Source organism: Bubalus kerabau, chromosome 10 (assembly GCF_029407905.1).
Source record: "Bubalus kerabau isolate K-KA32 ecotype Philippines breed swamp buffalo chromosome 10, PCC_UOA_SB_1v2, whole genome shotgun sequence".
NCBI lineage: Eukaryota > Metazoa > Chordata > Mammalia > Artiodactyla > Bovidae > Bubalus > Bubalus kerabau.
In genome coordinates this window covers 18562296-18578930 of record NC_073633.1, presented here as the reverse complement: position 1 = coordinate 18578930, position 16635 = coordinate 18562296, and the positions used below count along the sequence as shown (strand labels likewise).

Below are 16635 nucleotides of genomic sequence, written 5' to 3'. Positions count from 1 at the left end.
AGCAAGACTGCAGGAGCTCTCAGCCACCTCTGGCTCTGAGGTGAGTGTTCTCTATTGCCCCCGCTGCCCTCTTTCAGAGGGAAGGCACGGGTGCCATGAAAGGTGCTCAGGATTTGAAAAGGCTAGCAGCACAGAGACGGAGAGAAGGGAAGGATTCCTAATTTGAATGTGAATTTAAGAAGGGTACTGTAAGAGAGTTCAGTGGTAATATGAAAAAATGAGTGTATATGAAATCATGGGAAACTTGTGAATATTGTAAAGCACTGTAGAAGTTAAAGATTCTTTCATTCAATAAAAATATTAGTTCCAAAAAAAAAAAAAAAGAAGGGTACTTGGTTGCACAGGACACTTTTTATACTGTTGTTGTTATTGTATTTTAAACTTTGTTTATATATTTTTGGCTGCACTGGGTCTTCATTGCCGTGTAGGCGTTCTCTAGTCGCGGCAAGTGGGGCCTGCTCTCTAGTTGTGCTGCGCAGGCTTCGCACTGCAGTGGCTTCTCTTGTTGCAGAGCATGGGCTCCGGGTGTGTGGGCTTCAGGAAGCTGCAGTTCATGGACTCTAGAGCGTGGGCTGAGTAGTTGTGGTGCACAAGCTTAGTTGCTCCGTGGCATGTGGGATCTTCCTGGACCAAGGGTCAAATCTGTGTCCCATGCACTTGTAGGCAGATTCTAACCACTTGGACCACCAGCAGAGTCCCGACGACAGCTATTTTTTAGGTAAAACAATAGCTCTTTCTTATTGAAAGCTTACCATGTGATAGGTCTGTGCCAGAAGTTTTTATATTATATCAAAGCCACTCTCAGAAGTAGTTATTATCATCTTCATTTCATATCACAGCCATGAAGTAGCAAACTGGGATTCCAATCTAGTTGCTACCAGTATGCCATAGTGCAATGAGCTCTGTGTCTGTAACTGCCATGGGCAGGCACTGATGGTCCAGCTGGGTCAGATTAGATCATCCACATGTGATGCTAGGTCTGTGCTGTCAAATTTATGAAAAATGGCAGAAATTACATCTGCTGTTGGCTGCCCAGCATCTTTGTCTTCTTGTTCCAGGTAAGGATATCCCCAACTTCCTTTCAGGAACTGTCCCTACCCCCATTCTTAGCTACGTAAGAATTGAGAGTAGGCTCACGCTCAGCTCCAAGAAGGGGCCCCTGGTTAGCAAAGCCATACCCTGGCCACAGTGATCGGTTCAGGAGGGGCACATGACCCAGTCAGGCCAATCAAGTGTTAGGAAGCACTTGCTGGGGCCTTCTGAGAAAGAAGCCTTTATGCTTTTCTGAGAATGCTGCCTGGTGAGATTTTCTCTCTTCCTATTACCTTGACCAAGGACAAGCTTCAGGAGCCACTGGCAGCCCCCCAGCAACCCTGGGGACCACCAGCCTTAGGATGGAGCAGATATTATGCACAGTATGGGGGAGGGATGGAAAGTAACTGGGTCCTTGTTGATACTGTGCCACTGGATTAATCCTTTTCTCATGATTCTTTACCATCTGAGCCATCAGGGAACCCTGGGTTAAGCCTTCTGTAATGCCAGAGACAATCTCTGGATTTTCATTTAGCTGAGTTAATAAATTCTCTTTATTTTTTATTTTTACTTAAAAAATTATCTTTATTGTTAAAGTCACTTTGAGTTGGGTTTTCTGTTATTGAATATTAAACATTTTAAACTGATACGAATGGGTGGACCAAACCGTGTACCCACAATCCATGCCGCACACGTAAGCCAACAAATGCTCCAATCACTCCATGCATTGGTTACTCTCATTCAGCAATCAATAGTGAAGTTTCCACTCATCCCTTTCCCTTAAGATCATTAGCAATCGTCCCTCTTTAGAGTGTAAAAATATGCTGAGAAGATGAAGAAAGAATGAAAATGTCTTCAGCAAGTCATAAACTACTTCCCACACCTACTTAAAGTTTAAGGACTGCCTTAATACTCCATGTTTAATTGTTAATTGAGAGTTTAAAAATCAAAAATGCCAACTTTGCCTTCGATGAGATGGAAAATTATGCTGCTGTAGAAGGTAACATAATGTAAAACAGCCAACATTACCAAGGCACACAAATGTTTTTGGTATGTAAAATTGCTTTGTAAAATATTTGCTCCATCTGCTGAAAGCGGCAAAGACAATTTTCCCTTGATAGCTAATGGCCCATTTCGGCTGTGTGGCAAGTGATTCGCTGTGGTGGCAGCTCTCATTAAACAGAATGGTGAAAGTGCGGTATATAATTCCATACTTATGTAGCATTATCCACTCGCTGCTTCTCGAGGAGTCTGTCCCTCATTATCCAGGCCTCCACCTTGCACCAACACGCAGGCCTAGCAGTTGATTTGACTGGAGAAGCGCTTTGTCCAACTGAGGCACATATGTTGCTTCTCCATTCCAAAACTCAGCACAACTGCTTTGCCCCGACCAGAAACACTGGAGAGCTTCATTCCCTTTCAACTTTCCAGCTCTTCAACGGCTGTTTCTTTTCCCCCCTCTCCACGGGGGGCCCTGATTTTCTTTCTAGGCTCACCCTGTCGCGCTGCATGCTGGGGGTTTCAATAGATAAAGATTAAGCATTTCTTGAAATTCTTAATTGAACTTTCCACATAAACAAAAGCAGGAAAAATTTTTCCTGTGGGCTAAAGCCGCCCATAAAAGCCCGACAGACACGGCCCTTGGCTCATGGTAAATGTGATGGTTTGTGATCTCTCTCTTTAAAGGAGTTGTTTACAGTATACCCTGAATTACTTCAACATCTGCTAAAGGAACAATTAAAAATAAATAATCCAGGGTGGTTTAAAAAAAGAAGAATCCGTTCATGTTTGGGGAATGAAATTAAAAAGTAGTTACAGCAGCCAGTGGCAGATTTTTAAAAGGTATTTTTAATGTTGGAAAATGGGTTTAAAGGCAATTATATTAAATAATAGTGACGCCAAGTAAAAATATATGATTGTTTTAAAGATTATGCAATATTTTAAAACAGAAACCATGCAGTTTAAAAATCAACTATAAGTCGAAGTGGCCATCATACTTATTATTATGGCTAATAGGTTTCTTTCCCATTAGAGAAATATCACTGATTGAGAAAACTGCATATGCTGAAAAAGCCCTTTAGCTGAAAAGTAAAAACAAAAGAAAACACACGTGCCCTTTGGACTTGATTTTTCATTCAAGTAGTGGGGGAAAGGGGTGAATTTGTCAAATGAAATGAGAGGCTTAGAGGAGAATTTATATTTTAATTTTATACCAAAGGAATGGGCAAGCATCTGCTTTCCTTAATCAGATTCTGTACCTTCCTTGATATTTCCATAGGTACAGAGGTATGTAGTTGAGGCGGATGGGACTGCATTATCTATTTATTATTTTTTTCTACAGACCATGTTTATGAAAACACCAGGGAAATAAAGCAGTGAATTCCCAAAATGAGGATTTGTTTGCTCTGGCACAATCACACACAAGTCCGGGTCCTCTCAAGGCCATCCCCCTCTCGCCGAGGGGCGCGGAGGACAGACGACCGGAAGCAAATGGCGCGCGGCCGGCGGAGGAGAGTCCGCCCACCCTGACTCTGCTCCAAATACCCGAGCCTGCTCTGTGGCTTTCCGCAAAGCAGGTTCTTCCAAAAGAACTCCAACGGGGACTTCCTGTGTGTGAAAACACTAACCAATTCTTGTTCCTCTCATCTTTTGCTTTATTCCTTCCTTCCACGCTGTTATTGCGAAAAACTGGCAGTTAAATTCAATTGATTCAAAATATTCCGGATCCATATGGCCGCCAACCCTGGAGCGGAGGCGGCGATAGCGCCTCACTGCTGTTCTCAAGCATTTGCCTCTCCCCTAGTCCCCAGATGGTGGGAGTAACATTTAAACCTCCTTTTCTCTGCCTTGTACAATAGACCTTGGCACCATTTCAACTGTTTACTCCGGTAATTAACAGCTCTGATACCACAACAATTAGAACTCCTACACTCTCACCACAATAATGCTATGAATTAGTGAGAGCTAATGGCTGGAAGGTAGAGCGTTTCCAGACTGTGAGATCTGTGCATTTTTAGAATAAAATAAAAGGTACAAACAGCACGCTTGCAGTAGACAATGATTACCTTGTAATTAGTTTACACAAAGCTTCCTATTTAATGGCAAAATGCTGTAATTAATGTGTGACAGAAAATCAAAGGGTACTTTGTAAGCATATGAAAAATTAACACTGCAGGCCCATAGCTTTATGTACTGATTAGAAGCATATTAAATCAATAGGACACACAAACCAACAGCTTGTATAGCTGATTATTATAGGTCCTCGGAAGGGGGACCCAGCTTTCATTTAACTTGGGGAGGCAATTTTCCTTCTCCTGTCATCTTCCTCAGGCACTGAGACGCACCTCCAACCCAACCCTGGCAGCTTCCTGAAAATAACCACTGAACTGGAAGAAAACATTCTAAGTCATTTTCAGAGATAAGGAAAAATATGTAAATGATTAAGACTTTCCAATGATTGCGGTGACGTGCTGCTACACTAATTAGAAAAGACACCAACTGGAACCAGAAAAATGAAGCAAATGGGTCTCAACCTTGTGGTCAGAAAAATCTCTAGTTTATCAGGTCAATGCCTCTTTATTCAACATGCAGGATGCTAAAATAACTGGAATTATTTTCTATTTTCAAATTATAAGAAACCAGGCTGCTAGCAAGGCTTATTCTTTTAAAGGCATTATCTGGGTAAACCATTGGATTAGGCATGCTTTGGTCCACAATCTTGTATCTTCAACAGTCACAATCCTATATGATAACTGATGCTTAGAACAATATTCTGGAAGCCTAAAAGGTGCTATGGGACCTTCTGAATCACCAGAAAAAGATTAAGTTGTACGTACTTGTTCAATACTACCTACAATTTAATTCTAATGCAATTTTATGGTAATGTTAATAACACATAGTCTTATGTGCTAAATATTGATACATTGGCAGCCAATTCACAAGCGTCATCTCATTTAATTCTTACTACCTCCTCCAGGAGACAGGTACTAATATTATTTCTCTTTACACTTGAAGAAATAGAGGCTTGGACAGCTGAAGTGATTTGCCCATGGTTCCTCCCTGCCGCAATAACCTCCATTTGCCTAGTCCATGGAACCCGTGAAGCCAGACCACCTCCTACTTATCCTGAATGTTCAACTATTCAGACTGGTTTATTCCATACCTTTTCCTGCTTAAAAGGAAATTTACCACATCAATCTGGAACAGGAGATATAAAGAAATACATAAAAAAAAAATTTGGTTGCTTATCCAAAAAGCAGGGTTTTTTGAACATGTGAATTGTCCAAAAGAAATCTTTAATTTTTCAGTAATTTTTACTCTTTCTGTGCACATGTTGATTTCTTAACGTAAATGCTTTGTTTAAGATAGTGTTCCCTGTTGAGAATATTTTCATGGAATAAAATCATCTTTCCATGGTCCAAAACAAAACAAAAAGCAGGGCTTTAAATACTCATGATATTTTTAATGCCGTGTCTGATTGTGAAGAAAGGTTGCTTACTCTAAGTTTTCTGAGAGTTTACAGGTTCACTAAAATGATCTTGTGAGTGTATTAAGTTGAGAACAGCATTGAAAATTTGTCACTGGCATGAATGATCAAAGGGTGACATCTCAAACTCACTATCCTCACCCACTCACATAGGTAGGTGAGGCAGCTGTGTTGCAAAGCTGAACCCTAGAGACTCTCCAACAGGGATTCTTCCTTGAAAGTCTGAGGTGTGTGTACTAATGGCTCTCTTACCTCCCAGCCAACTGGCAACAGACAGCAGCTACCCTGTCAGTCAGGAAAGGGAAGACGTTCGAGAGCAATAGCTATGGGACCTTTGTGTTTCCCACAAGTCTCTGTAGAAAGCAGACAATCTGCCACAAGGGCAGCAGGCCACAAAGGCAGGGACCAGAGGGAGAACCCTATTCCAGGGCTTTCAAATATCGGGTCTTTTCTAAATGGATTCAACTCAGTGTGGCCAGGACAGGGGACCAGGAGGAGTGGATGTGGGTTCCAAGCTAGATGCAGATCATTGACTAGCTATGTGAACATGGGCAAGTCACTTCACTTCCAAGGAATCTATTTCTCCATTAAACAGAATAACAATACCTTCCTTCTCAAAGTGGTGTGGAAGTAAACGAGTAAAAACTTCAGAGGTTTTCCGAGACGGAATGAGTCAATTCAAGTAAAGTGCTGAAATGCCTGGCGCCCAGTTGTCCCTTGCCATCAAGGGGGATTGATGGTAAGACTCCCATGGATAACAAAATCCAAGAATCCTCAAGTCCCATATATAAAATGGCATTGCTCACCCTTGGTATGTGGGTTCCACATCTGCAGATTCAAATATGCAAGGGTACAAGGAAATGTCAAACCATTTCCTTGTGTATTCATGCATGAGTCTGTGTGCACGTGTATAGTGTATTCATGGGTCTGTGTGCATGTATGCTGAGTAGCTTCAGCTGTGTCCAACTCTTTGCGACCCCATGGACTGTAGCCCTCCAGGCTCCTCTGTCCATGGGATTTCCCAGGCAAGAATACTAGAGCGGCTTGCCATGCCCTCCTCTAGGGGATCTTCCTGAACCAGGGATCAAACCCGCATCTCTCGCCTATCCTGCACTGGGAGGTGGGTTCTTTATCACTAGTTCCACCTGGGAGGCCCATTCATGGGTCTGTGTGCTTAGTCATTAGTTGTGTCTGACTTTTTGCAACCTCATGGACTGTAGCCTGCCAGGCTCCTCTGTCCATGGGGATTCTCCAGGCAAGAATACTGGAGTGGGTTGCCACGCCCTCTTCCAGAGGCTCTTCCCAACCCAGGGATCCAACCCAGGTCTCCTGCGTTGTGAGTGGTTTCTTTACTGTCTGAGCCACCAGAAAAACCCAAGAATACTGGAGTGGGTAGCCTATCCCTTCTCCAGGGGATCTTCCTGACCCAGGGATCAAACTGGGGTCTCCTGCATTGCAGGTGGATTCTTTACCAGCTGAATTACCAGGGAAGCCCATTCGTGGGGGTCTACAAAATGCTAAATCTCATGTCTAGGCCAGTATTTTGGCAACTACTTTTCTAAAGCAGTGTCACCAGGTGTCACTACTAACAAGCCAGTTTTCCAGGAGTGAGGGAGCGAAGCTTCCCTTTATAGACAGAAAGGAAACGGCATAAGAAGGGCTAGTACCACAACAAATGTCACCTGGGTCTCCCTGCACTGTCTTAGGTAAGAGTGTCCAGGAAGGCTTTTTCCCCTACAGGTGTGTCTTTGCTTAAGCCTTTATTCCTACTAAATGAAAATAAATTCTCTCGTCTCTGGAGTGGCAACTTTGGAGCATGCACACGTGTGTAGATTCACTGAAACCTAATAAGCATTGAGTATTTAAGTGAGTGAGTTTACTGGAACCTGTTGGGGGAAGTAGATTTTGTTAGCTAGCAGGATAGGCACAGATGGTAAAGAATCTGCCTGCAACGCAGGAGACCCAGTTCGATCCCCGGGTCAGGAAGATCCTCTGGAGAAGGAAATGGCAACCTACTCCAGTATTCTTGCCTGGAGAATCCCATGGACGCAGGAGCCTGGTGGGCTACAGTCTGTGGGATTGCAGAGTCGGACACAACTTAGTGACTAACAGTTTCACTTTCAGGATGAAGAGAGTAAGGTTGGTACCAAGACACCATGGAACAAACTGAGAGTTGTGCTGTTTTTATTGTGGCTATTATGTGACATTCTGCTTTTCCTAAAATCACTTACATGTCAACACTGATTTTTAAAATATGACTACAGTGTTCTATCATTTGTTGATTCCATGACTTGTTTCAAGTCTCAACTGCAACCAAATAATTCTGGTTCTCAATTAGATAGGTAGAAAAAAAGATGATCCTTATAGATCCTGGAGTCCACACTGAATCATGACTACATCTAAAACCAATATCTGCATAAGACGCAAGAGAATCTCAAAATAGTTCAAACCCCTATAAACAGCACTGTTTTTAATCTGTTGCCTACAACATACCAATGAGAAAAATCATGGTATCGTGTCATAAACTGCTATGCAAATGATGCTATTTGTAAGTATTAACATAATTTAGTGCTTACAGTCATATTCTCATTTCTAATAATTCTCCCAGAATGGAGTCTTTCTCTGGACTCTTAGCCTGCAGGATAGTCTTTCATCAAGAAGCTGAAATTTTTAATAACCTGCCAGCATATGTTTTGCATGTGCCAGGCTAGGCTGGATGACACAACATCTTCATTATCAAAAGAAACAGGTCTACAAACTGTAATAGGACATTTAAACATGCCTGTGCTCATAAAGTAATGCTTTGATGTCTAAATGTGCACCATTATGATGGTCTTCTGGAACAAAGGATAATTCTAATCCTAAATTCTCAATAGCTACACTCAGTGGAGATTGCAGTTCACTGCCACTCTGAATGCGATTTCACTTTGAAGGCAAAAGAATGTCAATAGTCTCCTAACAAAAAAAAGCTCTTCAGAAGTACTTTATTTTTTTATTTTTGGCTTCTAACAACATCATGGTCAAGCACAGGTCTCAGAATGTAAAAAGATTTCATAATAATTATTTTCCCTTGTTAAGTTAAAAAAATTTAGACAGATCATTAATTATTCATAAGTGTCACATTTGACAACATTAACAATAATGCCGAATGTAATTGGTGGCAATTTAAAATGGTATGGTTTAAAATATTTGAAATTAAATAATATATATTCAGATTTCTAAATGCAATTCAGCTATATGTCAATATGTTAAATATTTTTAAAACTTAAAATCAAGCATTTCAAATTTATCATAGTCTAGTATCAGGAGAATTCTATAAAAATTATTGATTTGAAATACTGAGCAAGCAAATACTTTGTACATTAACACTGGGACTTCCCAGGTAGTGCTAGTGGTAGAGAACCTGCCTCCCAATGCAGGAGAGGAAAGAGACTTGGGTTTGAACCCTGGGTCAGGAAGATCCTCTGGAGGAGGGCATGGCAACCTACTCCAGTGTTCTTGCCTGGAGAATTCCATGGACAGAGGAGCCTGGGGGGCTACAGTCCATGGGGTCGCCAAGAGTCAGACATGACTGAAGCGACTTAGCACACAAGCACACAAACATTTCAATTTTTTAGATTAAAAAAAAAGTCATACTTTTCATGGTTTAATTTCAACAGTTTTGCTTAAAAAACTTTTTTAATACAAGATGAAATAAAATCCAGTCCAAGGAGAACACAAGAGCAACCTCTATGGGCCTCTGGGCCTCAAAATTAAATACATTTTCCTTTCCTTGTTTTATTTTTTTCTTAGGAGAGTAATTCACTTTGGTATCCTTTAAATAATATGTAAAAAGCTGGCCATGACAGGTACTGCATTAAGTCCATTCACTGATGAAGGAGGAAGAAAAGCCCTGAACAGATCATGAGGAGAACTAACATTTATCAAAGGGAGCTCTCTCTTCTGACTGTTCTCTAGATTTATTCATCATTTCATTTTCACAAGAATAATGTGGCTCTCTCTGTGTGCCGCTCCCTTTCTATCACTTGTGTCTTGATTCATCTGCTTCTGTAGTGGGATGCTCAAAGCAGGTGCAAATCACCACACAGCCACCACTACAGAATTTGGCAGGGAAGGAGTCAGTTCATGGAAAATCTGTGTCTGAATTTTCCTCATCAGTTATACTTTCATCAGTAGTGAAAAACAGAGATTTGGGATTAAGTGAAGTCAGCACGTCGAGGTCTCTGAATGCAAAATGATGCCGTTTTGAGAACGGTGGGTTTAATTCATATGTGAAGCCATATAAAACTAATTATTAAGCAACTTTGAAACAGACTAAGAAGTTGTACAATTCATCCTCCCACCAATATACATGGAAAAATCCATATACATCACTCATATATTAAGAGTTTTTACCTATTATTCAGTTCTTGCCTGGAGATTTTCTTGCTGGAATGTATTATTTTCTCAACCTCTCATAGGGACCAGCAGTTACATAAATTTCCTTGAATTGTCTTCAAAAACATATGACTGCTGACAGAATGCTATTAAACATTAGCTTCCAGGTGACAAGCATTCACTAATAGAATTTCCCTCTCACAATAAAATACAACTAGCTTAATAACAACAGTTGGTAGAAGCATATGATCTAGAATAACTTAGAGCAAATGATTAGATTTGAAATGTTATTTGGATATCATAAAAACACTACTTCCTAATTATTACAATTTGAGGATTTTCAGGGATCCAAGAAGGAATATTTAAGATAACCTGATCAACCTCATTCACTTAGTACATAAAAACTAAGGCCCAGGAAAGTAAAAAATTGCCTAAGGTCTCAACTGCTGGTAGGTAACTCAGCTGAGTCTACAAGAAAGTGCCTTATCTCCTAGCTAAGCCTTTTGCTTTATCTCCTATCTGTTCACAGACACTTTGGGTTTATGTTACCATTGAATACTCACTTGTGCCCATTTCTTTCTCCAGTCTTCGCGACTGTATCTCTGACTCTCCTTTAGGATCCAGTTGTAGCACTTTAGGTGGGAGGGAATGTCACAAAACGCAGTCCCATTTCCTCCAAACTCATAGTCCGCTTTAAAGAGCCAGCGTTGGATTTCCAGGTGATCGATGATCAGCTGACTCACCTGTTCTATTATCTGTGGGGCCAAAGATACAGCAACATTTAATTTCCTGGATTCCTTCTTATCGTGTTAACTTAGCTGTAGTACTGCTCACATGTCTTTATTTCAAACAGTCTGTTCATTCGGTTACCTTCCAGTTACTAACACAGATTAGAAGTTTTAAGTGATATGTGTATGTGTGTGTGTATGTTTGGTTGGCCAAAAAGTTCATTCAGGGTTTTCCATAAGCTGTTATGCAAAAATGCAAATGAACTTTTTGATTAACCCCATATGTGAATATGGTATAAATAAATCACCAACCAATGGGACCAAAGACATGTTTAAAAGTATAATCTTATTTATGAGAAATTATGAAATTATCACTTGCTGACTTTTGAAGGCAAAATAAAAAATCTGAATATCTGTAATTGAATCTTAATATTGTTCTCTTCCTTTTTCAGAGAATAATGTGTTTATTTATTGATTCTTCAAATGATTCTTTTATAGTTTCAAGACTATAAAAAGTTATAGTCTTGAAAACTTAAACTGTTTGGAGCTTTGCTGAGCTTTTAAATGTTATAATCTATAAAATATTTAGTGTTTTTCTCATTTAGTATACATGAAATACATTTGTTTGGCCAGTCAATTGACCAAGTGTGTTATATGTATTATATGAACAAGACAGATAAAGGAGGTAAAAAACTCGTGAAAGCAACTTTATTGGAATACACACCTCTCCTATATCTTATTTGAAACTTTTCTCAAGAATTGGACTCAGTCACACGAATGTTTCAGGGGTAAACATGCAAGCTCCAATATCACAATAATAATAATAACTATAATAGTTAAAGTCACTGAACTCTCAGTAGGCTCTAGGCCTTTGGCATAGCTCTTTACACAAATCCTCTCATTGAACACTCACAAAAACCTATGAAATAGGCACCATTATTAATTCTATTTTATGTATAAATAACTGAGACTCAGGTAATTTAAATAACTTGCCCACGATCACACAACACTCAGTCGCAGAACAGGGACTCCACCCAGGCTGCTCTGAGTCCAATACCTAAGCCCATTTCTTCTCCACTGTGCTACCCATCTCAAGCTACAGAGAGGTAGAGGAGAAGGGTGAAGTGGAGAAGGAAGTCAGGAGCAAGAGAAGCAACTTCCTTTATGGTCAATAAGCCATTTGGATATGTTTGAATCAGAAAAGGTCTATAGCAAGATTACTTAATTATAAGTAATACTGTTCTAGTAGAGCCTTGGTGAAAAATAACTCATTAGACCACAAAGTGATTTTTTGTTTGATCTTCTCATCAGACTTTCTAATCTATATAGAAAGAAACAATAGTAAGTGTTCCCTCTCCTGAGCCTACCCCATGCTATTCTTGGCCATGGTCTGTGCTTAAGGAGGCTTCTGCAACACTCTTCTCTTCTCTTTTGATGAGTTTGGTCACCAAATGGATTTTTTTAAACTATAGAGTGTGAGACGACTCATAATTCTGGGGAAAAAATCTGTTGAAATCTGGAACTGGAAGATTAAAATTATTTTGATTAAAGGTACAATCTGTTCTCTTGAGTTGGGTCTTTCCAGCCAATCTTCCTGGAGATGCTACAGTATACAGCAGTGTTGAAGTGATACTAAAACAGACATACTTGGGACCCCTGGAAGCCCCATGCAACCATAGGGTATTCAATTAGGGTGAAAATGAAATTGTCTTAGCTCCCTAATTATCAAGTAGTGTCTAGGGATAATGTGGGTGTTTAAATGACAAGTACTCTGGTCTACAAACCATATGGCTATAAGCATAGCCTAGGAAGGTTTTTAAAAATGTGTCTTTCAAAGTTACATCCCTTCTTTCTCTAACGTTGTGTTGAGAAGACAGATTCCATTATGGTCATATGTTGCAGAAGGAGAAATAGTTCTTGGCCTGTTAATGTCCAATAAGATTCTCTTGCCAGTGTAAGGAAAGATATTCTGGCACAGTCCTTTTCATTGTATGTTTAGATATATTGCATATTTGGAAGTTTCAGCTACTAACAGAATTATTATCTGCTTCTTCCAAATCCTATTATTTGTTGCTTCTGAGAATCCTATAAATGGGTGTCTGTTGATGGATTCCCTACAGTAATGAAAAGGATCAATAGTATTGTAAAGCCTATACCACTGGAAAGAATTATGTGCTATCTTTAAGTGAAAATTGAACAGTGCTTTAAAATAGCATTGCCATTTTTGATTATTTAAGCAAAGCTGTCAATATTTCATATGGAACACATGCCAGAAAGAGAAGTTGCCTGGTTGCTTTATGGATCAAAACAGGAAATGCTCACTGTGCTCAAGCTGGACTTAAAAAATAAAATAAATTACTTAATCATAAAGCAAATGACTTTATGCTATTGCCAAACATTTATCATTTTCTATTTGAGTCTATCTATTCAAAAGATGTAATATATTTTTAAATTGCCATACATTTTATACTGATGTAGGGCAGAAATAGAAAAATGTCTACTGCTAAAATTCAACTGATAGCTAGGAATATTTATTAACCTAAATTAAAATAATCACAGCTTTCTTTCACCAGCTTTAAGTTTATGATGCACATCGGTAAAAAGTCAGTGTTACTGATTCATTACCATCTGAAAATTCAAAATGCTGACATGTTCAGATAGATTAGGTAGAATAGGCATTATCTGGAAAAATCTCAGTGGAGTGCTTCAATTCTTGTTGACCTCAGACATGTGGTTTCCAAATAAGTAGTGCAGACCTCAGTTATGACTCAGTTTATTGTGATACAATTTGCACACACCATAGGTGAAATGACACCCTTTAAATCCAATTTATCTTTGAGGAGAGGTTTTTATCCTACTTCTGAATATCAGCATTAGAGTGAAGCTTTACTGCATTAAAGATTCCTGTATCTTTAACCACAATTAACGTATAAAGTTCTAAAATATTTCATAGCAAAGACTGCCTGAATTCTCATCAATGGGGACAAAAGCAAGACTCACTCAATATAAATACTGCACATACATTCTAAGGTTTTGAGGACTGTTTAATGTAATATACACATATGAAATTGTATCACTTAAAAATGCATTTCACTTGTATTATGTCTATCAGCCTAGCATTCTACAGGGAAGCAGAGTTAAGCAATCCACTGTTACCTTCAAATTTCAGTGGAGGTTAATGATAATGGAAGGGACACATCAGGTCAGGGGAAGCTTCTCTCTTCTAATCCTATTAAGATAGCCTGTGCCTTTTCTAGACTGCCCTCTTTAAAAGAAACTTCCTTCATGAGCCCATGTATTGCCCATGAACACTCTATCTAGCAAGACTGAAACAATCTGGGGGCAATTTAATAATTGCCAGTTAGTCTCTGAAAAGTATGATTTGTTGAAAGACCTGGTTTGGGGGCTCAGCAGCTATGAGGTGCAGAGCATCAGGATCAGGCAGCTGAGAGAAGTAGCATGACCCCTAAATATTGTCCCTCACAAACATCTGCATTTTGTACAGTTTTTTAGTTTCCCCAGAAGTAGGTGCCCAAAATCACTTGTGATTGGCTCAGAGGAATGGTTAAGAGATGGAATGAAACAGAGGTTAAGAAATGTTAACAACTATTTGTCTTTTAGTTTCTTTATTGTAAAAAAAGATAGCAGTTAAATGTGAGAACACCTGCCAGAGCAAACTTAGAGTGGTTAATTTCTAGTTCTCTAGTGGGTAATTTTGTAGTGACTAATATTATGGTGACTGCAGCCATGAAATTAAAAGACGCTTACTCCTTGGAAGAAAAGTTATGACCAACCTAGATAGCATATTGAAAAACAGAGACATTACTTTGCCAACAAAGGTCCGTCTAGTCAAGGCTATGGTTTTTCCAGTGGTCATGTATGGATGTGAGAGTTGGACTGTGAAGAAGGCTGAGAACCAAAGAATTGATGCTTTTGAACTGTGGTGTTGGAGAAGACTCTTGAGAGTCCCTTGGACTGCAAGGAGATCCAACCAGTCCATTCTGAAGGAGATCAGCCCTGGGTGTTCTTTGGAAGGAATGATGCTAAAGCTGAAACTCCAGTACTTTGGCCACCTCATGTGAAGAGCTGACTCATTGGAAAAGACTCTGATGCTGGGAGGGATTCAGGGCAGGAGGAGAAGGGGACGACAGAGGATGAGATGGCTGGATGGCATCACTGACTCGATGGACGTGAGTCTGAGTGAACTCCGGGAGTTGGTGATGGACAGGGAGGCCTGGCGTGCTGCGATTCATGGGGTCGCAAAGAGTCGGACACGACTGAGTGACTGAACTGAACTGAATATTATGGTTCTTCAAATATTAGGGCGCTAACTATCTTTTGGAAGAATGTACAGTCACAGACTCAGACCAAGGCAAATTCAGAAGCAGAGAGTTTTCCTCCTGGAGTCACTTCATGTTCCCTTTCTGGGGTTTTCCCCCTTTCTTTATGGCCACTTACTGAACAGCTAGGATTTTGGGGTTTTTTTGTAGAGCCATGGATGTCCTTAGTCTGCCACATGCCCTTGGCAATATGACTCCCTAGAGCTCTCCTAACCTGCTCCTTTTAGCCCGAACTGACTTTCACATTTCTTAGGGTCCTACTAAAATGACTAGCTAATTAATATGATGATGAACTAATCCATATTAAGGCAATAAATATTGATAGCAGATTAATACATGAGTAGAGCCTTCAGTTCCTTAATCCAAATGAATAAATACTTTGAGAATGACAATTTCTGTAAGGCCCATAGGAAGATACTTTGAAACACTGAAGGACTAAAGTGTGTTATGCTCAGTCGCGTACAACACTTTTGCAACCTCATGAACTGTTAACCCGCCAGGCTCCTCTGTCCATGGGATTTTCCAGGCAAGAATACTAAACTGGGTTGCTATTTCCATTTCCTACTCCAGGGAATCTTCCTGACACAGGGATTGAACCCGCACCTCTTGTGTCTCCTGCACTGACAAGTGGATTCTTTACCACTGAACCACCAAGAAAGCCCGAAGGCTAAAGCAGATCCCATCAAATCAACTCAAGTATTCCATAATATTCTTCATTGGATAGGGCTGACTCCAGAAGACCTAAAAAGTTCCTACAAGGTCAAGAGAATGTGAAATATTTAAACAGAGCCTCACTTGTCCACCCTGCTTACCTGCTGGTGACTATAGATGTTATATATTCCAGGAGGGACTGGCACATTGGCGTTCTCAAAGATGCGTTTGCTTCCAGACTTGGTGCTATAGAAATGAGCTAGTTCGGGCTCTGAGCCTAGGATAGGTATGTTTAACATATCTGCCACCGCCAAATCATCTCTGTGGAGGAGCCCGCTGACAATGTAGGCTTCTTTCCCTTGGATGAGATTTTTTATTCTTTTGATTGCCTTGGGACTGTACATCAGGTGAGTAGCCAGGCACATATGCTGCTTCTGGGGGGAGATCATAATATTCTTGTTAAAAGGTATTCTTTTTCTAGTCCATACACCTAATCTATAATGTTGCACACAATAAATGCATTATTAATAGCAGGCTGGGTTATGACCTATCCTGTTGTTTAGCAGTTTAAAATGATAAAAGCTGTTGGGGTGAGGCTCCATAATCGCTCACATCTTTAGTGTGTTGGAAATAGGCTCACTGGGAATAGAACTAATTACTACACATCTGTATTTATTTGATCCACGTGGAATTATCCTTCTGTCAGAAGGAAAAGAAGCTGGCGGCCTTTGGATAACAGTGATTCATCTCTGCAACACTTCTGGCATGGTTTAACACTAAAGCGTCTGGAAAATCAATACAAAAAAATGAAGAAAAGAGCATCCTAATATTCTTCAGTATTCAGGGCTCCTAATCTGGCAACCCTTTAAATGATTCAGTAGGAAAAAGGCACTTGACTTGATACCCTCTTCCCAAAGTTCTACCACAAATTCCATTTCAAGAGTACATATTTTTATGATGATTATCATGGTTCTTGGCCAGCACTCCAGAGAGGACTCATGAATGGAAAATATTTGAGAAT

General features: G+C 40.0%; 1 protein-coding gene across 1 annotated transcript in view; it reads right to left on the bottom strand.

Annotated features, from left to right (window-relative positions):
- The window catches only part of IQCH (IQ motif containing H), a 224554-nt gene that overhangs the window by 72880 nt on the left and 135039 nt on the right, over nt 1–16635 (bottom strand). Inside the window, 1 exon segment of the mRNA XM_055536471.1 lies at nt 10459–10650. Within this exon segment, the coding sequence (XP_055392446.1) occupies nt 10459–10650 (192 nt within the window).